Source organism: Penicillium taxi (genome assembly GCF_028828555.1).
Source record: "Penicillium taxi strain IBT 34144 chromosome Unknown utg000005l_segment0_segment0, whole genome shotgun sequence".
Classification (NCBI taxonomy): Eukaryota; Fungi; Ascomycota; class Eurotiomycetes; order Eurotiales; family Aspergillaceae; genus Penicillium; species Penicillium taxi.
The window spans coordinates 1,638,877-1,663,164 of record NW_026643207.1 but is presented as its reverse complement, the minus strand read 5'-3'; the positions used below and the strand labels follow the sequence as shown (position 1 = coordinate 1,663,164).

The 24,288-nt window shown below is 47.3% G+C and overlaps 9 protein-coding genes across 9 annotated transcripts; 6 read left to right on the top strand and 3 right to left on the bottom strand.

Annotated features, from left to right (window-relative positions):
* Window positions 1–5: 5 nt before the first annotated feature.
* Window positions 6–1,409, top strand: N7495_007962 (Mo25 family protein; the record flags this gene model as incomplete). Its single annotated transcript, XM_057210613.1, has 5 exons — window positions 6–110; window positions 164–224; window positions 319–797; window positions 864–1,136; window positions 1,197–1,409. The coding sequence occupies 5 exons, from the start codon at window positions 6–8 to the stop codon at window positions 1,407–1,409; spliced, it is 1,131 nt and encodes a 376-aa protein (XP_057060156.1).
* Window positions 1,410–1,987: 578 nt separating this feature from the next.
* N7495_007961 (putative TBC domain protein) lies at window positions 1,988–4,556 on the top strand (the record flags this gene model as incomplete). Its single annotated transcript, XM_057210612.1, has 3 exons — window positions 1,988–3,963; window positions 3,992–4,100; window positions 4,179–4,556. The coding sequence occupies 3 exons, from the start codon at window positions 1,988–1,990 to the stop codon at window positions 4,554–4,556; spliced, it is 2,463 nt and encodes an 820-aa protein (XP_057060155.1).
* Window positions 4,557–5,412: 856 nt separating this feature from the next.
* N7495_007960 (GNAT family N-acetyltransferase) lies at window positions 5,413–5,964 on the top strand (the record flags this gene model as incomplete). The annotated part of the gene is made up of 1 exon (XM_057210611.1): window positions 5,413–5,964. The coding sequence occupies one exon, from the start codon at window positions 5,413–5,415 to the stop codon at window positions 5,962–5,964; it is 552 nt and encodes a 183-aa protein (XP_057060154.1).
* Window positions 5,965–6,850: 886 nt separating this feature from the next.
* On the top strand, window positions 6,851–7,076 carry N7495_007959 (uncharacterized protein; the record flags this gene model as incomplete). The annotated part of the gene is given in 2 exon segments (XM_057210610.1): window positions 6,851–6,855; window positions 6,866–7,076. The coding sequence occupies 2 exon segments, from the start codon at window positions 6,851–6,853 to the stop codon at window positions 7,074–7,076; spliced, it is 216 nt and encodes a 71-aa protein (XP_057060153.1).
* A 2,977-nt stretch (window positions 7,077–10,053) lies between these two features.
* On the top strand, window positions 10,054–11,432 carry N7495_007958 (glycoside hydrolase family 28 protein; the record flags this gene model as incomplete). Its single annotated transcript, XM_057210609.1, has 5 exons — window positions 10,054–10,299; window positions 10,362–10,784; window positions 10,840–10,969; window positions 11,027–11,111; window positions 11,177–11,432. The coding sequence occupies 5 exons, from the start codon at window positions 10,054–10,056 to the stop codon at window positions 11,430–11,432; spliced, it is 1,140 nt and encodes a 379-aa protein (XP_057060152.1).
* Window positions 11,433–12,008: 576 nt separating this feature from the next.
* Window positions 12,009–13,758, bottom strand: N7495_007957 (F-box protein; the record flags this gene model as incomplete). Its single annotated transcript, XM_057210608.1, has 2 exons — window positions 12,009–12,263; window positions 12,364–13,758. 2 exons carry the CDS (start codon window positions 13,756–13,758, stop codon window positions 12,009–12,011), a joined length of 1,650 nt encoding a protein of 549 aa, XP_057060151.1.
* A 199-nt stretch (window positions 13,759–13,957) lies between these two features.
* ssn8 (cyclin-dependent protein serine/threonine kinase regulator SSN8) lies at window positions 13,958–14,896 on the top strand (the record flags this gene model as incomplete). Its single annotated transcript, XM_057210607.1, has 1 exon — window positions 13,958–14,896. The coding sequence occupies one exon, from the start codon at window positions 13,958–13,960 to the stop codon at window positions 14,894–14,896; it is 939 nt and encodes a 312-aa protein (XP_057060150.1).
* A 641-nt stretch (window positions 14,897–15,537) lies between these two features.
* Window positions 15,538–18,246, bottom strand: N7495_007955 (uncharacterized protein; the record flags this gene model as incomplete). Its single annotated transcript, XM_057210606.1, has 3 exons — window positions 15,538–17,031; window positions 17,084–17,488; window positions 17,557–18,246. 3 exons carry the CDS (start codon window positions 18,244–18,246, stop codon window positions 15,538–15,540), a joined length of 2,589 nt encoding a protein of 862 aa, XP_057060149.1.
* Window positions 18,247–18,877: 631 nt separating this feature from the next.
* Window positions 18,878–23,869, bottom strand: N7495_007954 (mitotic regulator LTE1; the record flags this gene model as incomplete). The annotated part of the gene is made up of 2 exons (XM_057210605.1): window positions 18,878–23,411; window positions 23,493–23,869. The coding sequence occupies 2 exons, from the start codon at window positions 23,867–23,869 to the stop codon at window positions 18,878–18,880; spliced, it is 4,911 nt and encodes a 1,636-aa protein (XP_057060148.1).
* Window positions 23,870–24,288: the final 419 nt, after the last annotated feature.

Genomic DNA, 24,288 nt, shown 5'->3' with positions numbered 1-24,288 from the left:
AGATTATGGCGTTCTTTTTCAACCGTGGCCGGTCACGGCAGCCTGCCGATGTTGCTCACGCAACCAAGGAATTGCTTCTGAGAATCCAGGAGACTCCCAGCTCCCCAAAGGTCCCACAGCCCCCGAGATGATCCGCCCTAGAAGACCGCTGACGTATATATAGGCAGAAGAAGAGCTGGCAAAGCAGCTCAGTCACATGAAAGTGATTGTACAAGGAACACAAGGTGGGTTTATTATTGATAATGCGACAATGCTCATTTATCCTACTTGGAATTTCTAGGCTGAATCAGAATGAGGCTGACTTGGGACTTTGAATAGAGATTAGCACATCCCCAGAGATCATCCATTCCCTCGTCCAAGCCATCCTTCAAGAAGATCTACTCTATGATTTATCGCGAACGATTCACCTGCTACCATTTGAGGCTAGAAAAGACACCCAGACTATCTTCTCTCATATCCTACGCTTTCGACCCCTTAACTATGCGGCTGATAAAGATCCTCCTGTGATTTCATATATTGTCCACCATCGACCGGAAATTCTGATTGAGCTATGTCGCGGGTATTCAGAGAATCAAAGCGTCATGCCCTGTGGCGTGATATTGAGGGAAGCTCTCAAGTTTGATGTTGTCGCCGCAGTAATTCTATATGATCAGTCCCAACAGGGCGAACCGGCAGTCCGAATCACAGAACTGAAGCCTAATCAAACACAAAAAGGTGACGGGGTGTTCTGGAACTTCTTCGAATGGATTGACAAGAGCAACTTCGAAGTGAGCGCCGACGCATTCACCACATTCCGGGTATGATCCAAAGAATCTAGAGTTGGAGAGTCAAAGGTTGAACGAGAAAACTAATACTTTTTACAGGAAATCTTGACGCGGCATAAAAGTCTCATCACGGCATACCTTGCAACCAACTTCTCTATGTTCTTTGGACGATTTAACGAAATCTTGGTGCAGTCCGACTCATATGTTACCAAACGGCAAAGCATCAAACTCCTTGGGGAAATTCTCTTGGACCGTGCGAACTACAATGTGATGATGGCATATGTGGACAGTGGGGAGAATCTCAAGCTATGTATGAAGCTCCTGCGAGACGACCGCAAGATGGTTCAGTACGAGGGATTCCATGTTTTCAAGGTATGCTCATTGGTCATCTCAAAGGAAGAGGAGAACTAGCAGGGCACTAACGAGGTATAGGTATTTGTGGCCAACCCGAACAAATCGGTGGCTGTACAACGGATTCTCATCAACAATCGAGATCGATTATTAAGATTCTTACCCAAGTTTCTAGAAGATAGAACTGATGACGACCAATTCACCGACGAGAAGAGCTTTCTGGTGCGACAGATTGAACTATTGCCCAAGGAGCCTGTTGAACCACAGGGAGCACCCAACCCGATTCTAGCCTGATATTCTTACTCTTTTATCATTGTACGCCTTTCTAATGATGGGGATCATTCATTCCCCTTTTGCATATGCTGTTGGGTTCTTAACCCCTTCGGCTAACTGGAGTCGCGTTTTTGTGTTTTCTCACTGTACATGTTCTGGCTTGACCAAAAATTGATACTTTTCAATCTCCTTGCATGAAGTCCGCGCATCTCCGCATTTTTAAGTATAGAAGAATATTACATTTTAATTCTTTATATTCAAGAGTATAAGATATAATCTGACAATAATCCCTTCAATACTTTAGTATTCATAATATCTTCTAATACCCCGTGAGCTCCACATCTAGTCAGTGCTGCGCGGCCTCATACTAGCGTGAGACGCCGAATGCCCCTAGAATCTCTCCTTGAACTTTACTCACCTCTTTTCTTCTTCAATCGAGTTTTCATTCTTTTACATTTGGGCTGTGAAAGGGGGAATTTTCAAAAGTTCTATTTCTGGCCAACTTAATTTCCCAGGAAAACATTACACTCACTCCTTTCTCCCCTCCTGAACGCAGTACTTCTGTTCTCGTATTCGCGCCTCCCAAGTCATGCTAAAAAATGGAGGACGCAGCTCCTGCATTATCGCCTCTAAGATCGGGACCACTCCCAATGAAAACCGCATTGAATACTGTCACCCAGCGCCCTATCGCCCCTCGATCGGTCTCGTTACCTACTGATGCGCCACACTCGGACGGCCAATTCCTCCACGCCAACGCCGCGTCCTCTAACCTCGACAATCGTCCATCATCTGCGCGCTCAGTGCGCTCAGTGCACTCGGCGCGAAAAGTGACAAAGCAGGAGGAAGTGAGTCCAGTGGAAGATGATAACCGAACAATACGCTCGCTAGATGACCGTTCATTATGGGCGAAGGCCTCTTCCTTGCGCAGTGTTCCCAACATCACGGTCAATGAAAACCGTCCAAGAACAAGCTCTCGACCAAGATCTGCCTGGTCGGAGCGCAAATGGACAGGTCTCAGAAAGAAATCTACCGACATGGAACGGCCTAGCATAGACGAACCTCCACCAGTGCCCCCGATCGAACCAGCATTCAGTAGAATCAGCATGGATATACCAGCGGCAACTCTAGAAGGACTAGGATCTACTATGAAGTTCTCTCACCGTGGAAGTCTCATCAAGAACCATGCGACGAGGCCCCATTTTATAAAGCCAGATGCGCAATCTGACCAGCTTCCTGAAGAAGCTTCGGAGCAACAATCCATTCTGCAACCTGCAGAGCCGGAGAAGAAGCAAGAGCAGGAAGAGGATACGGAAACAACGCCCGAAAGCTCTCCCTCGATCGGCAATACCGACACAAGCAACGAAATACCGAAGGCGACCCCACGACTCAATTCACAGCGCACCCTTCGCCCACGAAGCAGTATCACGACAAGAGCTATCTCTGCCGACGATGATATGCTGTCTCGACGAGTCCGCCTTATGTATGAGATGGGTAATGAGAATGTCACGGACTCCGATATCGCCAAGTCAATTGCATCTGAAAATGGTGTTCTGTGGGAAGAGCCTGCGACTTCTGACATAGAGACTGCCTCAACACCAGGACTCAGTCTGAACAGAGCAGAATCAAATATCAGGGCCTCTGTCGAAGTGGATCGCAAAAGAATAAAGAGAGAGACCATGGAACTTGGAGGGGGCATTGAAGATTGGCGCAATATTGGCTCCGGGCAAGTTGATCGATATGGGTTCATTCACACCCCAGCAAACAATGGTGACTCAGAGCCTCGACCTATCCAACGAGTCACAACAAGTCTTCAGCTCGCCTCTGAGGCACCAAGACGCAAGCGCTCAATTCGACCACCGTCTGCTAGAGCCAGTGTCCGCTCCAGTCATGGTCTACAGCGCAATCCATCCTTTAACTCTACATTCAATCGCCCATCTACCTCCGCAAGCACAGCTAGTGTCCCAATACGTCGCTCATCTCGTCTGCGCTCCGCAACTAACCATCTTCCTCAAAACCGGGACCGAAAGGTCACAGATGAGGCCGGTGACATGCTTACTCTTCCGTGGGACGATTGTGGTGAAGGGAAAGACACACCGGCGGCGCGTGCAAGGCGAAAGAAGGAGTGGCAGCGTGAAGATAAATGGACCAACATGGCAAAGCTGAAAAAAAATAGCCATTATGGGGGTGGTGGAATGAACTTTGAGTTCGATACTCGTAGCCCAAAGCTGATCGAGCGTACATGGAAGGGCATTCCGGATCGATGGCGCGCAACAGCATGGTATTCCTTCCTGGAATCTAGCGCGAAGCAACACGAAGATAGTCCTTCTGAAGTGGAACTCATCGAGGCCTATCACGAGTTCCAGTACATTTCCTCGCCGGATGACGTTCAGATTGATATTGACGTTCCCCGCACTATCTCGAGCCATATTATGTTTCGTCGACGATATCGTGGTGGGCAAAGGTTGCTCTTCCGCGTACTCCATGCCATGTCTCTGTATTACCCCGACAATGGCTATGTGCAAGGAATGGCGGCTCTTGCAGCCACTTTGCTGGCATATTATGATGAGGAGCATTCGTTTGTGATGCTTACTCGATTGTGGAAGCTACGTGGTCTGGAAGACCTCTACAAGTCCGGCTTTGCTGGACTCATGGAGGCCCTTGGATGATTTTGAACGTGAATGGTTGGCTGGTGGGGAAGTGGCTGCGAAATTGGTGAGATCAATTGTCTTTTTCTTCATGTTTTTATTTTTTATTATTTTTTGATATGATGACTGATAGAATGCTCTACAGAACGAAGTCGGAATCCCACCAACTGCCTATGGTACTCGTTGGTATTTGACGCTCTTCAACTACTCAATCCCCTTCCCTGCCCAGCTCCGCGTGTGGGACGTCTTTATGCTCCTCGGGGATGCAGAAGACAAGACTTCTATCTCCAGGCCCGCAGGCAAAGCTGGTGTCCCAACACGCGCAGGCACATTTGGTCAAGGTCTCGATGTCATCCATGCCACTTCCGCAGCTCTTATTGACGGAATGCGCGAAATTATTCTCGATTCTGACTTTGAGAATGCTATGAAAGTACTGACGAGCTGGGTGCCCATCAAGGACACCGAACTCTTCATGCGCGTTGCTAAGGCTGAGTGGAAGGTCCATCGCAAAAAGCACTACTAACTCCCTTCTTTTTATTACCCTTTTATATATTTCCTTTGTTTATCCCTCCCGCCTTAATATCTACACTAACGGCTGTTTTCATACCCTGTGATCCGATCAACCCCGAGAATCACATTTGATGTCTAATTCACATTATACCCCAACCTTCTTGTCTTTTTATGAACATGGTACCTTTGGAGTGCCATGGGAGAACGCCTTTCCACCCTTGCTGTAATTTTTAGTGTTGTGTCTTTTATCTTCTACTTCTCTTTCTGCCTCTGCTTCACTCTTTGAATACATCTTTCTTTCCAGTCCAGCTCATACCTTTTCTTATCTCTAATACTACTCACCTTCATTCGGAGACCTATTCATGCTCCCTACCTCTTTGTCTTTTTATTTTCTTCTTGAGACATTTGGCTACCTTACCGTCTTGCAAGATATCGCTTGACTCTTTGCCCTAGTCAAAATTCCACCCAAGTAATTCAAACCCAAGCGGTCCTTCGAATGATTGGGCTAATACTCGTCTAGTCTCTCTTATTACAAGTTTTAACCTTGGAACATGGTGAGAGATTCCAAGGTTCTAGATTTGGGCTCTGAGGGCTTTACTGAAAATCTTTTCTTTGACCTTTTTTTTTTTCTCAGGAATATGGTTTCATACAATCAATAGAAGTACCTAGATACCTGTTTCATTTAATGTATGCGTGATTTGCATCTCAAGTATTCTTCAAGGACTATTGGCTGGATGTCTACAATAGGGCGTATCACACCACCGGAGTTGATGAGGTACCTTTGGGTATAAAAAGGATAAAACAACTGAACTTTACCACCCCCTCAAACATTCAGGTCAGCCCTGGAACAACGATTCTTCCAGAAAATCATGACAAAAGACAACCTCAATTTCCGTATCGCAACTCTAGACGATGCGGAGAAAATCCAGCAACTTGTGCAAGAGGCCTTTCGCGCCGAAGATAGCAGGCAAGACTGGACTGGAAACGTGGAACTCGCACGGGCCTTTACAGTCAAAGTCGAAGACATCATAACCACAATGGCTAAACCAAACAATGAATTCCTGTTGGCTACCGAGGAAAATAACACCCCTATATGCTGCGTTGGTGCTTCCGAGCGCGAAAACAGCCATGCCAGGCTATTCATGCTGGCCGTTGACGATCGTTACCAACGCCAAGGTCTGGGACGTCAAGTCATTACCTATGCTGAGGGATACTGCCAACGGACTTGGAACTCTGAGGTCATCGAGCTAGATGCTCTTTCCACCCGCCCGCAATTGATTCGTTGGTACATGCGCTGTGGCTATCAACAGACGGGCGAGACGAAACCGTTCCCACGTGCCATTTTCAAGGAGCTGGAACTGCCACAGGATTTGTGTTTTATTGAATTGGAGAAAAGATTAGATACAAAGCCGATAGATTGAGAAATTGAGTTTCAATCTCGGAGTTGAGTTCTCGGAATAAGTAGAGGGCAGACGGAATCAAGGATGATGTCGAGAATTCACTTTGGACAACTCTAGCCCTGGATCACTTATACCGAGTCTATAAATACCTAGGCAGTTGCCTATTCCTATAACCAACTCATATATACCTAGGAATAACTCACTGCTGCTTTCTCAAAAATCTCCTTGAACGTTATACGGAATAAGAGCTCGGCAAATGTCGACTAAAATCAAAAATATGGCCCTTGCCGGGGTAAGAAAGGGACACAATCCAAACAAAACTTGGTCTTAATTAACAACATGCTGTTAGGCTAGTGGAAATATCTGATCTCGAGCCCTCAGTCATATAATTGATCTTGGGTTCAATGTAGTAGTGCTGAGTCGCACCTCTAAGCCCTTCCCGACGACTGCTCACGTTGAAGTTGTTGACTTCACCTTGGTGGATTCACTATCTGCTACTCTCACTGGATGGGACGCATTGATTGGCACTACTTTTTCACATGGGGTTAAACCCCCACTCGGTCTGATTGATGCGGCCGTCGCGAGTAGAGTGTATCGCTTGTATGGGAGCCTTTTAATTTTATATAGCGAATGAGCCTAGTTAATAGCGTATCTAGTATCACCAGCGACTTTGGACTCGATCCTGATCTATCGGGCGTTCGTGGCCTGCCTATTTTTGGCCGGAAGAAAGCCTCTTATGAGGCCGTGAAGAAATACGCGGTTGACAATCGCTTGACCTATACATTGGTAGCTAATGGCGCTTTTCTTGACTGGTGCCTCTCCACCGGCTTCCTTGGTCTTGACTTTCAAGAAAAGGAAGTTTGCATCTTTAGCAATGGAAACAACGTTGCCCCATAGACAGCCTGAGATGATGTTGGCGAAGCAACTGCCAATATGCTTTTGCATCCGCAAGAAACCCTGAATCATCCAGTCTATATCCACTCTGTGTACCTGTCACAAAACGAAATACTCAACTTATCGAAGGATTTTTTGGGGATGACGGGTGGAAGATCACGTATCATGGCATGAAGCCTTTTTTTGAAAAGGAAATGATGGATATAGAGACTGACGATATAATCCTCTCCTTGGCCTGAAAGTGTTTGAATTTAGAATGTGAAAATGCTGATTCAGGCGATCGCCCACAGAGCAGTTTGAAGTTAAAATTATAGCGTCTACGAATGTCATAATGTTCACTTGGGAGAGAAAAGGTTGCCAGTTGCTCAATGCTCACAAACCAATGAATTTACTATCAAACCCATATTCGCATTAGACTATATGAAGATAGAGATGGGTCAATTAAAAGACTTTTTAAAAATCTAAAGTAGAAAGAATCTAAGTGGGCAGAATGAGGAAAGTGGGACCAACTTCTGCATAATATGCATAACAAACTCTACGACAATTGAATTACGTGATTACCTCCAGGGAGATGGATTGCTGTTGCATAATATTCCCTTTATTCCTTACAAAAATGATGGCTTCGGCGCTATGATGGCCTGCTTTGGCGAACGTAGTATGCCAAGCTTCAAAACGCGGGCACAACTGTCCTCAGGAATCAGAATGAATTCTTAAAATACCATTCGGTACTAGTGGTACTCACTAGCTACATAGTGAGAATACAAATATCCGACCTTGAGAAGTATGGATCCTGCTTCGAACAGTTCCATGGATCGATAGTGACTGGAAGCCCGACGGCTACTGTCATTCATCAGACCCATATGTTGACAGTGGCTGCAGCCAGACGACCACTGGATATTCTCCCTCTTCAGCTTGCGGTGTGAGGAGTCTATGATACCGAGAGATGATGGTCAGGCGGACACGAATCCTGGCAGAATTCTATTCTACAATGTTGCAAAGAGATATAGGCTCAAATTGATCCTTCAACCCTTAAAAGACATTACACGAGTAGATAAGTGTTAATAAGTAACAGGTTCACATCATGAAGTGAGACATTCTTCCAACTCTCTGACGTATCAGCCTCGAACTTTTCAGTTCCATTGCACTACTGCATTATCAATCACCTCCCACTGTCCTTTTCTCTTCGCGCTCAGCCTAGTTTAGTAGTACCGTATGAATATGTGAACTATACAAATCACACGGTACAATGCCACCCTTCTGAGCCCTTGGAGAAGGGCGATATAGTCCATCACAGGTGTCAGGTAATAGGGTCCTATCACTGCTTCGTGCATATCAATTACAACCAACATTAAAGAGAGCAGTGAACAACTTTAGTTTTCTGAATCTACCAATGACCTTAGGAAGCTTTATTTACTGGAGAAATGGGATCAAGTCACCCTCAGTCTTCTTCTCCAATTCAGTGATCAGATCTGCTCCTTTGATATGAATGATATGAATGATATGACTTTCTCTGCTATCCGTAGGGAGTGTATTGAAAGGCTGAGCTAAGAATTCTATCGGGGTTTGAATCCGGATACCCGGAGTAATATGGTGGAAGCTGACGCGGCGGGCGAGTGAGTCTGTTTGCGTAAATAAATGATCGTAAATGATATCAGCCACCGGTAATAAGTATCGAAGGAATTACCCCTGGAAATTATTAAATACTAGGCATCGGCTTTGCGGCTTGTACCTATGTTTGCGTACCTATGTCTTCGTTGGTGTCTTCTAGGATTCCGTTTTCCCACGTGGGGAGTCTTTTGACCTGCTGCTCCCCACATCATACTCACTAGACCCATTATACTGCCGATTGCGATTGGGCGGTACTTGTGTCTGGCTCGGTTCACTGCGCAGAAATGCATCGTGCAGTGCAGTAACTTCTTTTGTATTTCTGTGTTTTTATAGTCGAAAAATTAACACTCAAGATAAGAAAAGAACCTTGCGAAAAAATGACAATGAATTGAGCCCATTGTGGCCAAAGTGCAGTCGGTCTTTCAAGTTAATGCTACGATGGTTGAATAGTACTACTAGTACTCAAGTAAAGTAAATGTGGCGTGGTGTAGGCCTCGACTCAATCTATTTGATTCTTCAATTTCTGGCTAATCAGTCTTAACTCCGCATTTAATAATTTTAATTAATTTAATAATTTATCTCTTACATTCAAACTGACACCCCCAAATTACGGGACTTGACAGTTGACCTGCATCCCCATACAAACTATTCTCTCTTTCGTCTGTCTGCATATGTCCATTTTAGCGCCTTGGCAATAGAGATAACGACACGCCTATTGATCATTATTACCACACACTGATCTATATGGTATTTGGATACTCCGTACTTTTCGCCCAAAGGCTGCCACACTAAATGGAAACTCAACACCTATTATGAAGCCTACATAGGTACCCCCAAGAAACATATCGGCCAGATGTAACCATCATAATGTAGATCTGTTTTTTGTGATAGGGGGGCTTCTCTAGGTAGTGATATAGGAGAAGAGATAGAAGATAGAGCCACAGAGGAGCTAAATAATAAATACATGCTCATATAGAGAGGTAAGATGATGAGTCGCGATGTGCAGAGAGTGTGGAGATGTGACCTCGGTGCGTATCATTTAGCGAAGTTTTATAAGTAGGACTAAGTAAACGAATCATAGCTTTCTATTCTGCCAAGGCGCTAAAACATACATGTGCAGAACGGGGGATAGAACGACAGCTGTCTAAGAAGAACCCTTGGACTAGGAAGGTATGGTGGATCCTATTTGAAATTATTGAAACGGCACTTTTTAATCAATCAGAAGAATATCCCCACTTAGCCAATTGCGTGTGGGGTTCATTGGTAACGGTGAAACCGCCAACAGCCGGATCTAACCTGAGAAGCTCTAGTTTCGACCCCTTCTTGCAAGGACAAATTGAAAATGGATATCCCAAGACACAAGCGTTCTCACCAATTTCTTCAGCACGTCGGAGACTACCGGAGGACCGACGGATATTCTTCGGTGCTAAGGGATTCTCCACGTTCATCGCAGAATTGACTACTTCTAGCAAATAGCGCCGATAAACAGGTTAGCGTAATGGGTTGGGGAAGTTCGCATAAAAGGAGAGCTTATGCCTTGAAAGAAAAAGCATCCACTCTTTTCATTCATTCCAGCCTTTATACAATATTTTGTTCAATTTCATTTCAATGCCCAAATTCTTTCATTACCTGGCACTGGCTGCCCTAACTGCTTCTGCCGCAGCCTTCCCTGCAGGACCGGCTATCACTGAAGCCCCAAGTCTGGAGAAGAGATCGAGCTGTACCTTCTCTGGCTCCAAGGGTGCTTCATCGGCCAGCAAGTCGCAGGCGTCTTGCTCTACCATCATCCTGTCTGATGTGGCCGTGCCTTCAGGAACAACCCTGGATTTGAGTGACTTGGAGGATGGAACCACGGTAAGAGCCAGCAAATTTGAGTTCAACTCCTCTTATGCATTGCTAATCATCTATGCTCGCAGGTCATCTTCGAGGGTGAAACCACCTGGGGTTACAAGGAGTGGGATGGTCCTCTTCTCCAGATCAAGGGAACCGACATCACCATCAAGGGTGCTAGCGGTGCTAAGCTGAACGGTGGCGGCTCCAGCTGGTGGGACAGCAAGGGAAGCAACGGTGGCAAGACCAAGCCTAAGTTCTTCTACGCTCACAGCCTGAAGTCATCCACCATTACCGATCTGTACATTGAGAATACCCCGGTGCAGGCTGTTAGTATCAATGGATGTGACGGCCTGACTATCACCGATATGACCATCAACAACAAGGCTGGTGACTCCGGTGGCGGTCACAATACCGATGGCTTTGATATTAGTGATAGTACCGATGTGGTGATTACCGGTGCCAAGGTTTACAATCAAGACGATTGCGTTGCTGTTAACTCTGGAACTGTATGTTACCATGTCCTGGCTGTATACAAGTTTCATAAGGCTAACATGATTCCAGGATATCACTTTCAGTGGTGGTGTCTGCTCCGGTGGTCACGGCCTGTCTATTGGTAGTGTGGGTGGCCGTTCTGACAACACCGTCAATACTGTCACCTTCAAGAGCTCTACAGTCGAGGACTCCACTAACGGTACGGAATAGGGCAAGAACCCTAATATTAGTAGAGGTGGAAGCTAACATACATTAGGTATCCGTATCAAGGCCACTGAGGGAAAGACTGGCACTATCAAGGGTGTCACCTACGAGGACATCACCCTCTCGTCTATCAGCGAGTGAGTCGAACGAGACCCGAAACCAGTATACCCCATTCGCGCTTTACTGACAGTATTTGACACAGCTATGGCATCCTTATCGAGCAGAACTACAAGGGTGGTGACCTGAAAGGCGACCCTACCACCGGTATCCCCATCACCGACCTCACTATCAAGAGCATCTCCGGCGCCGATGCTGTTGATTCTGACGGTTATAACATCGCTATCGTTTGCGGTGATGATGCCTGCTCTGATTGGACATGGAGTGATGTCAATATTTCCGGCGGTGACACCTATGGCAGCTGCAAGAACGTTCCTAGCGTGGCTAGCTGTTCAGATTAGGTATTCCGAGTATCCAGCTTTGATATCTGCACTTGTTAAGGAGACTATCCCACGGATCGATTCGCTAAACTCCCGCTCTCTAAGTTTTGTGAAGATATTCCGAAGTTTCATTTGAGACACTTGGACTGTATTCAAATTATTTTTTTTTTAAATCATATTGAGAAAATAGCAAGTTCCTTTCAAGTTTGCTTTCCTTCAGGTTATCCGCATTTTTGATAGACTCCTGCGGACAGGAGATGACTTGTTAGCTGCCACTCTCCCTTTAATAGGGTGTATCAACCACACCTTGATAATAGAGTTTAAGACTAACTTGGACACTTGATAAAGGACATCTGCTTTCTGTGACCTAGACTTTTGTCCAGGTGTATTTTGCCTGCGTTTTGTAGAAATGGATTGCCGATTTACTAGGTTCCCGACATCGCTCATCATCTGTAAGTCGCCTGGGTAGTTCTTGAAATTGCTGAGCCAAAGACAATTTGGGCACCTGCCTTGTCCTTCGATGTCTGCGTAATCTTTTGAATCCTCTTCAACGGAGTTCTCGCGCTTCTTCGATCTGTTTCCTTGCGAGAAAGACGCTTAATCATCATCCTCCGAATCCTCCCACGTACTATTCTCATCAAAAAAGTCGACCTCGAAGGTGTTTTCCAAAGAATCCGGACCATCTGGATCATCCGCTACCAGGAGACGCAGATATGCAGCCATATCGCTCAAGTTATTGCGCCATTCGGTCGGCAAGAATGACGCAGGAATCCCAGGCAGATTATGAGCAAGTTTAACCACGCGAATACATTTCAGCGGAGATACTTCACGGTGTCTTCCTTCCTCGTTGAACTGGCAATTAATCGTACGGTCCTGATTGCCGAGCGTCTATGGGTTTCAAACAAAGAATTAGCCATTTTCTGTAAAATGCAGCGTGTTGCGAAAGATTTACAGTGTAAGTTGTAAAGATAGCATCGTCACATAGTTCCATATAGCTGATTGGTACGTTGAGTTGGCTTGCAGAGCTGGGGAGGAGTGAGTAAGAGGCACGAGCCGGACATTCGACTTTTTGAAACTTGTTATCGTCATCAAGCGCAACAACGTAGATGCGGCCCTGAGCCTCGAACATGAAACGGTGGTTGCGCACCGCTAGCCAGCCGCCGATGTCGAAAGTCACTCCATCATTGTAGCATTCAAGAATGGAACTGTTAGCTGCGAGGCTTGTAGGGTCTCGAAGGGATTTGCGCCAATCTGAACACACAAAAACATTTCCATTACGAGAGATACCAACGAAAAGGTCCCCATCTACCTTTCCCGATCCCCAATCTTCAAATTCCAATCTACTAGCGAGGAGTTTCGGCCGGGGCAGAGGTCCTCTTCTAAGCCGAATCGGAGTCAAGGGGTCTCCGTCTGGTCCACAAAAGTCGTATTTGGGTATTGGGGGTGCACGGATATGGTACCGATCCGTACACGGTGATGGATCCAGCACACCGAGAAGCTCACCAGATGTCTTGTCGTAAGCATAGTAACCTCGTTCTCCCATGGCGTAGATCACAACATCCTCAGATTGGTCTAAGTGACCACCGGCATCTTTCTCAATCTTGAGACGATTGGTCAACTTGGGAGGGTTTTTGGTCATGTCCCAGACAAAACCCGTCTCTTCACAAGACACAACACAGAGCGTCCAGTAAGAAAGTTGAAAGCCTCGAACTTGGCGATCGTGTTCTAGAATAGCAATTCGCTTGAATTGTCCACGCTTTGTATTTTCCAGATCAGTCTGCCAGACTTGCAAAGAATCTCCCTCACCATCAAAGACCATCATTCCATCCTGGTACTCTAGATGTGCATATCGGCGTGTCACCCTTTCAGGAAGTTCCCATAGGATCTCATACGAGTCCATATCGATCACAGTCAATCCACCAACATGATGAGTAAGAACAAAGTATCGACGTGTGAAATCAGAATGGAATCGCCAGACATCTTTCCCGGCGTGAATCAGGGATTCTTGGCTAATTGGGTGTGATTTGTCCCAGTTGCACGCGAGCACTGTCTGCCGCTTACATGCTTCCTTCCATGATTCTATTTCCTCGAAGTGATTAAAGCCTCCAAAATACTGGGAAAAGGATTTGCCGTCTTTGAGGAATGAAAGATCGGTAATATCGCGGTGACCAGTTGGTTTTGCGGTTTGCGAACTGTAAATGGCGTCTTGATGTGTGACGTCAATAAAGTCGTGCCAACGTTTAGAAACGCTTTTTAGAGCCCCAATGGCTGAGATGGGAGAAAATTCTAAAATTTTCAGAGTGACTTCAGGAGGCAAGAGCTGTAGGGGATCTGTGGACATCATCATTTTGAGAGCAATTGAATTGTTGTTCGATGAAACACAAAACACGATCGAACTCCATACTCCCGCTATTATTAATACTATATTCTGCCGTAGAATAATCTACACCGCCCTCCAGGGTTGTTATCGATAACCAGGCATATGCCAGAAATCAACTGCGCATATTAAAGTAATCTCCCCTCACCTGAGCAGATCTACATCCATTATGGCTGCTAATTACTGGACCTCGAGTCAACGCCAGTTCTGGCTCTTCTCACGTGAGAAGCTAGCTGATGTACGCGAGGCACTGCGCGAACGCGACAAAGCCACTCATGCGCAGTTCCCGCTGCCAGACCAACGCCTGCTTAATATCTACTTCAACCAACAGTTTATCAAGCTAGGAAAGCGCATGTCCACCCGACAACAAGCAATTGCCACAGCCCAAGTCTACCTGAAGCGGTTTTACACCAAGAATGAGATCCGTCATACGAACCCATATCTTGTCCTCACAACAGCATTCTATCTCGCCTGCAAAATGGAAGAATGCCCACAACATATCCGTTTTGTAGTAGGCGAGGCTCGTGGCTTATGGCCGGAGTTCATCACTCCCGATGTAGCTAAACTTGGAGAGTGTGAATTCGCCTTGATCTCTGAGATGAGCTCACAGATGATTGTGCATCATCCCTACCGGACTCTATCAGAGCTTCAACCTAAGCTGTCGCTTACTTCAGACGAGGTTGCACTAGCTTGGTCAGTGATCAATGACCATTATCTCACAGATCTCCCATTGCTACATCCACCACATATCATTGCTATTATGGCTATCATTATTGCTGTTGTCTTTAAGCCAGCCCACCTGAACAACTTTGGTAACTCGGCACAGTCAGCTTTAGCTGGCTCCATGCGCGAGGGAGGAGCTTTAGCTGGTACTTTGCGGGATGGAGGGGGGATGAGCATGCTTACAGCACTATCAGACAAGAGTGGTGGGCCTCGAATCCAGAATCTGGTCCAGTGGCTTGCAGAGTCTGAAGTTGACATCAAAGCTGTGATTGAGTGCACTCAGGAGGTTCTCTCCTTATATGAAGTCTGGGAACAGTATAGTGAGAAGCATTGTAAGGAGTTGATCAGCCGAATGGTCAAGGGAAAGCCTCAAGGCCCCGTATAAATCATAGTTTACATATTTGCACTCATCTACACGGAGTTCGGTCGTTTTCGGGAATTTGGGATGATTTTCTTGCATAATGTCAGCGATATGGCGCCGGGCTGTAATTTTGGCGAACAACTCAGCTGGATTTAGTACTTGGAGGAATATATCGAGGCTTGTATGTAATAACCCTAGCATCTTTTTATATACTCCATCTTTCATCGCCCGGGTGTCCATCTGGCCAGGTCGTGCCTCTACATGTAAATATATTGTTTTAATTCCCCTGGGTCTTGGAAATCCCCATGCCTGCTGGCACAGCACAGCTCGAGTCTATCTAAACATGTTGGATGTACCTAGGTAGCTTATTTGAATACAGGCCAAAATGAAGATAAGATTAATCCCTAGCTGCCAATAGCCGGGTTGGCAACCAACTGAAAGCTGGGGCATTGAAAACATTATATACTAAAACAAGAATGCACATCCACGATCGTCAAATATAAAAGCCAAGAGCGCAAAGGGGTATCGCTCCTCCGTTTCCATTGCCGATGCCGAAAACCCACAAAGTTCATACAAGCGCAGCTAAATACCAATATCTGAGCTAGAAGACAAGGTAGAATAAAAGCTAAGAACAGAAGAGCAAAAAAAAAGATATTAAAGCTTTTCTAGTCGCCACGGTCAAATCGACTAAGCACTTCTGGTGGAACTGTCGGTATATACTTGCGGGCTCGTTCGCGGTTCGTCCCGCCGAGTCCGGCTCCATAGCTGATGAGCATGTCTGTGCTTGTTGGCAGAGAGAATGGAAGGAAAAGTGTCGTGTCGAGGAAGACGCTGTTATTATGTGGACGGTCATCGTTCAGTGTAAACATGCTCGCGGGTATAGACGGCGCTGGTGATTTCTGTCCGGGATCGTCCGCACTTGCTTGGGACTGGTTGATAGGTGTCTTGGGACGGTCTTCGGAATTAGATCCCGGTACAGGAGTCGTCTTATTTTTCGCGTCTTCGATCTTCTGCTGTTCTCGGAACAGAATTTCGGGATCACGTTGCATTTCGAGGAGGAATTTCATGGCTTGCTTTGTTAAACCTTTCTCGCCGACTTCGGGCCGGTATGATTTGACAGCGTGTAGAAGCTGGATAGGGACTAGTTGTTGTAGCTGGAGCAATGTGTCAACGAGGGACTCGTGGTCGTCTCCTAGTGAGGAGAAGCATTGTAGCCATTGTAGTAGTTGAATCACGGGGGCTAGATGGCGACGAGCAGAATCAACAGTCGTCTCTCCGGTGCTTGTCATAGATCCATTTTCATAGTGTTCCGGTTGCCGATTGTTAGTACGGGCCCAGTCTTCTAATGTGGAAACATTCATGCGAATCTGCATTGCCTTCGTCCGCGCCAAGTAACGCTTCGTGGACATGATGCGATTAAAAAGCTCTGCGCCAAGCCAGTAGAGGAGCTGAGAGAGGATTTGAGTGGTGATCACGGAGTGAACGTCATAGAGATCGAGGACGAAGAGGGTCGACGAGAGTAAGGAGGTGATATTTCGTGGAGAGATCTGAGCTCGCCGCCGGGGTGATGGCGGCCGGAAGCGCTTCTCTGCAGGCTCGGGGGCCTCTGACTTCTTCTTGCGGAAGATGTTCCATTCATTTTGGAAGGCGATATCCTCTAGTCCAGGGATGGTTTCATGGTCCAGCATTGCCGCATCCAGGACTTTGTTCATCCGTCGCTCTGCATCGCGAATGATAAGAACGAAAATCTCGTTGATCAGCTCTGCCAGATGAAGCTGGAACTCCACTGTTGCTTCTGTCAGCCCAGTGTCCTTCTTCAGGTAATGAACTAGCAGAGTGGCATTGGACAGCCAGAAAGCCTGCATAGTCATATCCCACTGGTAACGTTCGACCACATCGTTGATCTTTTCCGTCGCGGAGGTAAGCAGGATTGCCAATAGTTCGGGGCTGGCATGGTAGTGCGCATATCGAGCACTGAGAAAGAGAAGATTGGCTGGCACTGGCTTTTGAGACGGAGACCGTTGGGGGGTCATGTTGGTAATGATGATATCCAAAATACGTTCCAGTTCATGGTCTTGGAATACAAACATCTGATCATTCAAGCACTTGTCCCAAACGAAATCCTGTTGCTCCTGTTCCAGCTCCTCGTCATCCAATGACTGTATCTCGATCAGCAAAACGGTTCCTGCTAGTTTCTGCGCTTGTACTTACGTCAAATTTTTCATCTAAACCAAGACTAGACAAATCAACCTCCAGATTTATCGCACTCTCTTCCATCATCATTCGGCGTTTCATTTCATTTTCAGCAAGTGCTTCCTCAAAATGACCATGTGCCAGACCGGCATCATAGAAATCATCCTCAATAACACTAGGTCCAAAACTATACCCATTCTCGTGCAAGTAATCGGAGATTTCGCTACCGGGCTGCGCGAAGTCGAATGCCGTACCACCAGAAGACGACTTTATATCCGGCGAAGCACCATGATCGAGAAGAATCTTTGCAATAGTCTTGTGTCGATTGGTCATAGCCCACATCAACGCGCTCCACTGATTGCGATCCTGCTGGTCAACAAATGCACCGGCATCGAGAAGAGCCGAAACAACCTCTTGATGTCCCTACAATTTCCTACGTCAGCATTTCCAACCTTCATCTATCGCGGCGTATCCCTAGCGCATAGGGTTACCCGCAGTAAGGGAGAGAGAAAGAGACGACCCACAAAACAGCTAGCATAGATCAAAGGCACCGTGCCCTCCTCGTCTTTCATATTGACATCGACATAGCTTTTAGCTGGGCCGCCAAGTAGCTTGTTTACGCGCTCGACGTCGCCATTGCTCGCCGCCATGTTTAGGCTCTTCTGAAGGATATCTCGTTTCTCGGCCGTCGTCAATTTCTCGTCGGCCGCAATGCTCTCCTCGTCGGCACCGAGTGAGTCGACTTCGCGGTGGGCGGCCTGCGCTGCAAGCATCTCCATTAAACGGGCATCGTTGTCTTCGAGGTCCAGACCGTATTCGTCCGTATCGGGGAAGTGCGAGTGGTCATCGAGGGCAAGGCTAAAGGTCAAGGGCTTTGCGGCGACGGTAGGAGTCAGGAATTGGGATTGGCCTGTTGAATTTGATCGAGATTCATTAGTCACAGGTTGCGGAGTAGGGACTGGGCTGGTATGTTCCCCTCCAGATCGTCGACGGGACGGGGCGGGGAGAACAACAGACGTACCCTGCCATGCATCGTACATCTCAGTCTCTTGAAAGACAGGAACCGAACGGCGATCGTCCAGCGATTTGGGCAGGTCATCGGGGAGTTCTTGGGCTCCTGCAGACACAGGACTGTGATCGATCTCCTCCGAAGCCCTGTGCCCTGGCTCTATCGTGTCCATCGTGGCGGGCCTACAGTTGAGGAGAGCAGAGGCAGGACATGAAAGCAGAAAATGGAGGATTTCAAAAGCGATAAGAATCAAAACCAGAAGAGATTAAGAAGCCATCGACGGTTGGAATTGGGGGGTTGCGAAATAGGAACGGCTAAAATGGACACTAACTTGGGAGTAGATCAACGCACGACCTTCGGGAGAGAAACTGTGCTCTATGACGCAGGCATTGGTATTATGAGGTTTCAAGTTGAGATTAGTACCCAATTACTGGCTTAAATGCTTAAAAATTGTAGGTCACTTGGGTTTAAAATAGATTTGGTATAAATTCATAAATGGGTTCAAATGTTTTGCTAAATCTTTGGTATAGTAATAATCCCATCCACATTAGACCGTGATATCTTCCTTCCCAACTCAGATGCAAATGCTTCGCTTTCAACGCCGAATGATAATAAAACAAAAGGGAACATGGGTAAAATTCACGTATAGATACAGTAAAACATGGCAGAACATGGCAGAACATGGCAGAAAAAAATGAAGTTTCTGCAGCAAAAGGGGTATGGAGTCCAGTCATCAAAAATACAAGATAAAAATAGAAATTCGTGGCTCTCAGTGATGAGAAATGTGCAGGATTGTTCAGGCTTCAGGCTTCAAGCTTCTTGCTAAGAACTTGAATCTCATCCTCCGGGAGAGATGCAATCCACAGGCAACGTTCGATAATACCAGGCACGGGCTCAAATCGGTATTTGGTGCTAGCGTCAATCAGACGGAGCAAGCCCTTGACAATCCGAGCTGATGTACGGTATCGCTCGAAGTTGACCAGCATTCCACCGTCGGCATTGGCGATTTGGGCTGGCTTCTGTGAGTTGTAGGTGAGATCGTGTACGTATAGACCGATAAATGGAATGCAGCCTTCTTGTAAGTTGGCTGTCTCCATCTCGTAACGAAGCTCATAGAAGTTTCTCACGGGCTGAATCAAACACTCCATATCTTTCAACATCCGCTTGTCTTCCAGGGGAACCAGATCCCACGTCTTCTGTAGACGTGAACAATCCGAAGATGATAAGGCAATCGCGATTTGAAGCATGGTGGCATAGTTGCAGATTCGACGTGCATGGGCAGCTGTATGAATGTACTTGATGACAGTGTGTGCTCGCTCGTGGATGTCACTGGTCAGAACAATCTCGGAAACAACCCATTTGACCATGAGATTGAAGCGCCCCACGACGAGATCAATGCCTTTGCGCTTCTCGGAAAGAAATTGGACCCAGCTCACAACATTGTGAGAACTACTGTTCCATTTCATTTCTACCAGGTCCCGCCAATCCACCTCGCTCAGTGCAGCCATCTCAACCAAAGTCAGTTGCTGGGCTAGTATTTGAGATTCGCATGCGAGAATGAAAGGAACATGGTCAGGGCCATTATGGTGGAGAAGACCCTGACTTTTGTGATCCTTCTCAGAGTTGGAGAGGATGTCTCTCGATAATTGCGGTACATGTCGAGCTTGGTGAAACCGATCCACCTCTGGCCGCAGAGGAGATGTATCGGGAGTGAGTGGCTGTGCCTGGAAGAACGCTTTATTTGCGGGTAAAGAATCGGAGCCAAAAGAGGGCGGGTGTTGTATGGTCATGGGGGGAGAAGGAGGTTGTCCTAGAGGATGAGGCGGGATATCAATATCAACAGCTGACGAGGTAAAGCTGTGTCTGTTTAGGGTGTGACCTTCAACGGCTTCATGTGAACCTATAATGTCCATAGACATGACTGAAGATGGAAGCGAAAGATGTTTGGGAGTAATCGGTGCCACATTGAGGAAAGAAGAATCGGGAGCTGTTGAGCCAGGCGGGATACGTTGAATGCTTTCGGTTTCATGGATAATTTGGATCGACGGATGAGACGATACCAGCTCGGAGTCCCGACTGGAGATGAGGCTGAGCGGTGTATGATTTTCGAAAGTAGGAGCAAGTGGTCGCCTCACGGAATCATCTGCTAATCCTCTTTCGAGTAGAGGAACGGAATTGTATGACTCTTCCGACTCGGCCACAGAGTCAGAGTAGGGTCTAGGTGGCGCCAGTCGCCCTCCAACCGTAGAATATGTGGATTTATCTGTTTGTCGCCGACGTAAGAGTCCGTCACTCACAGCCTTGTCCTTTTTATCTTCGGGGTCAGAGTATTTGACTTTTTCAAATCCAGCCTCCTGATCTGCCGGTGGTGAGCTGGGCCACTTGCCCTCAAGCTTCAACAAGGTCGACTCAATACCTCCATCGTCATCATCAGGAATCTGGGCAAATCGAGCAAGTGCTGCCTCGAATGATCGTCTTATTCTGCGGGCTGGAGAGGCGTGAACTAGTGAAAATCGATTGGGACTAGGAAAAATCAAGGCTGTCGGAGGCCTTGAAGGGTCTTGTTCAGCTTTTGGCGCTTCCGCTACTGAATCATTGGAAGAATAAGTCGACAAGACTGATTCACGTCCAGGAAGTTGTTCAAGGTCACCCGCATGCTGGACGCGACGCAGATTCCCGCCAGGCCGTCTGCGGAGGACAGGATTAGATGGCATCTTTTCTTGATCTCGCATATCATTCTGGCTAGAAGCTGCTTTTAATTTATCGCTTCCTGTTGGTATGCGGTGTCTAGATATACTCTGGAAGGACGCATATTTGCGAAGCCGAAGCGAGAATGACATTTTCTTGCGGGTGATCGAAGGGGTTTCGCTGGTAAATGACTTTCGATATGAAAGAGAGTTCTCTGGTTCATCTCTCAATGAAGCCGTACACGACAAACGTGATGAAGACGCGTTATAACTTTGAAGTGGCAGACTTGGATCATATTTGGCATCTCGCACAGCTCCCGACATGGCGGGGATTTCAAGGGCAGATTCGTTAATCATGACAAGTGAGTCAGTCTCTGTTGTGAGTTCACTGCTCGTTTTCAGGTCGCCTTTCAGGTCACTTTTCAGATCGCCAGTCTCGGGAACTTCGGGGGCTTTAAGAGAGGAAAAAGATTCCGTATTGTCCGAAGGACTCTGTGCCGTGATCTGCAACTCCGGCGCAACCGATATTGGCTGGATATTTTTAGCATCATTATGCCCCATAGACTCAATATATTCTTTCAAAACATGTTCGCAAAGAACATCAACCCGCATAGGGTGTTTGGGAGCAGCAGCCATCTTCCGCTCTCGGTAGTATTCCGACCCTAACGCAATATGATTGGGCATGTGGGACGTCCGGCCGCGAGACGGCGTGGTGAGAAACTCCGAGGCACTTGCCAGCCGTCCAGAGAAGCTATGACCACCGTTCCTAGTATGGAGCACCCGCCTGATTGAACCAATAATGGTTCTTACACCCGAAGTCGGCTGTGCGTTTTTCGGGCCCCCATCCAACATGCTTCTGCGGTCCAAGCTAGAGGATGCAGACGGGACAGGTAGAGGGGGCGACTCTGGCGCCATCATTGTCATGTAAGATTCTGCAGGGGGGTACAGGACACCTCGGATGAAACCGACAGGGTCCGATATTTCCTTGGGCGCAGAACCGTTTGAACCGATTTCCATGCCAAAGATGGGCATTCTATCATCTCGTGCCGAGTCTGAGAAGCTCCCACTTCGTTTGTGTACATGGTTGCGGAATGGGTGTCTGGAAAGCATGGGCGACGACACCGGGTGGTCATGCGAGGAACCAGGGTTGACCAAACCCACAGGCACGGGTCGAGGTGCCGTGCTTCTCGGGTGAGAGGGATGTGGAAGTTTAGGAGGCAGTGAACAAGAGAGCGCCAACATGCTCTGTTCGCTCTTGGCGGAGAAGGGGATACTCTGTTGTGTGGCAGCAGAGTTGTTTCGGTCATGTTGGGGAGTGGCAAGGCTCTGGCGGAAATTATTATGGCGAGAAGCAACTAGTGATTGAGCTAGTGAAGGATGTGAAACAGACTGTGGGGCAGCATCGCCGTCAAGCGGATCAATCTGGCCACTGCCAGGCACAATGGGACTGTCCGGATCAATTAATGCGCGGGAAAAATCAGAGCCTCCCCAGTAGACCTGACACTTCCCGTTCCAACACCTTTTGAGATCAATGAGAATCTTCAAATCGCTTGTGCCGCCATTTCTGCGAGATTTGACGTCTAAATATAAGGTGTTGATCGTTTCACAAAAGTGGGTCCGAAGATCTGAGATCGCGACAAAGTCATCGACAAAGTAGTTCAGAATCCAGTGGCGAAGTGCAGCAAAAGTACGAATGCGAATAATTCGCCCATCGTCTTGCAAACGGTGAATAGCCCATTGCAGACGAGCAAGCAGAAGAGCCAACAGGTGGCTGGGGGACAAATACGATCGAAATGTGAGGAAGAAGTCTGACACGAGCTCATAGTCCATAAATGACTCGGAAGATATCTGTGCCACAATACGAGCAGGTGTGGCGGCGCTGACGTCTTTCGTCCCGGGAAAGTAACGTACAACCGCTTCATCATCCATGTCAGATACCAGAGTCTCGTAAATCGAAGGTTCCACGGGGCCATTCAACTCATACACCATGGAGTTCCTCGGGACTGGCGTGCTCCGACTGAGGTCGATTGCAGCTGTGCCAGAAAAGATCGAGAGGGTAAACGATGCACGATTGTAAGAAAAAGAATCCCTCCCATATGGGCTGCGGAGCAGCGTGGGCAACGGATCCGCCATACCACCGAACAAAGTCGAGTTTCCAAAGCTATCGGACATTGGAGTCTGTGTGTATGCGGAACTCTGCATCATCGCACTACCTTCGGCGCTGAATCGTGGGGACCCGAGTCGATAATGGGGGATTGGCACCTTCAAGGTCTGGGCCCGCGACTTTTCATATGTCGTTCTGGGCCGGTCTTCAGATCGATCTATAACGATTCGCAGCTCTCCACGTTTCCCAGCACCTCGCACGGATTGTTTTTCGGGTATTGTTGAAAAAGAAGTCGCTCTCTTACGGGAAAACAGCGTAGAGCCCGGGTTCGCCGCTTTCGAGGAGAAAACCGACTCGTTGTCTTCGACAGGCACTTCCTCCGGATATGATTCCGAGAGCTGCGAGTTCGACCATCGTGCATGATCACGTCGGACATGGGCGAACGTTCGCGGCTGTGACTGCGGCTGAAGACTATTGGTAGTCACTTGGTCAATTGATGAATATGGGACTATTGAGATGTCGGTCTGCGACGGATTTGCAATCGGCCTGAATCAAAGCGTCCAAGGTCAGCTAGCTACCTTGCATAAAGTGTACGACAAGACTGTCGCGATCGAGATGAGATCGTACCTGAGAAATATCTTGCCATTTTGACCAACACTTCCAACTGTAAAATGACCAGCTTTCCGTCCGGCTGGGCCTGCTGTCGGTTGGGCCCGGTGCGTATGTGATCGTTGCAACGACTGTAACGAGTGTTTCCGTAGTGGTTCCTGGTTGTCCTTGGCACGAATCCCCGTTGAATTTGTTCTTCCTCTTCTTGCCTTTAGTTCTTTGAGTTCCAAGATCCTGCTGATATCACCTCCTTGGGCCACGGTATTTGCACGTCGAACCTTGGCCAAGTTCTGTTGAATTTCCCTACTGCGTGCTTGATAGAGTGGCAGATCAGTGGTTCGCGTTTCCTGTGTTTTGGTGTGTCCGGGTGAATCGGTGGCAGGGAACGGTTCCATTGCGGGCGCGCGAGAAGCGTTTCCCCCCGGACAGCTCTCTGCAACGAACCGCAGTAGAGAAATAGATTTGAAGATCAACTAGAAATATGCATCAGGCCTTATCCCAGATCGAGAAAGGGGGGAGGGGAAAGTGTTTTTCTTCCCAAGTGGAGAATGGAGGAAGAAGGAACCTTGGAATGGTCCCGACACTGCGGAACCAAAAGGGCGAACGCTTGGTACTTTGATCACTTAATCACTTACACTGATTTTTGAGCTCGATGGATATTTGACCCATTTATTAACATTTATGTCTGTGTCAAATTTGATGAGTACACTTTTACATGCTTCAGGATAAAGTCTGTAGTTTGGCCACTGTATGTGTCTCTTCTACTTAGTATAGATTAAAACTAAATAGATGAACCCCCTGTTCTACAACCATG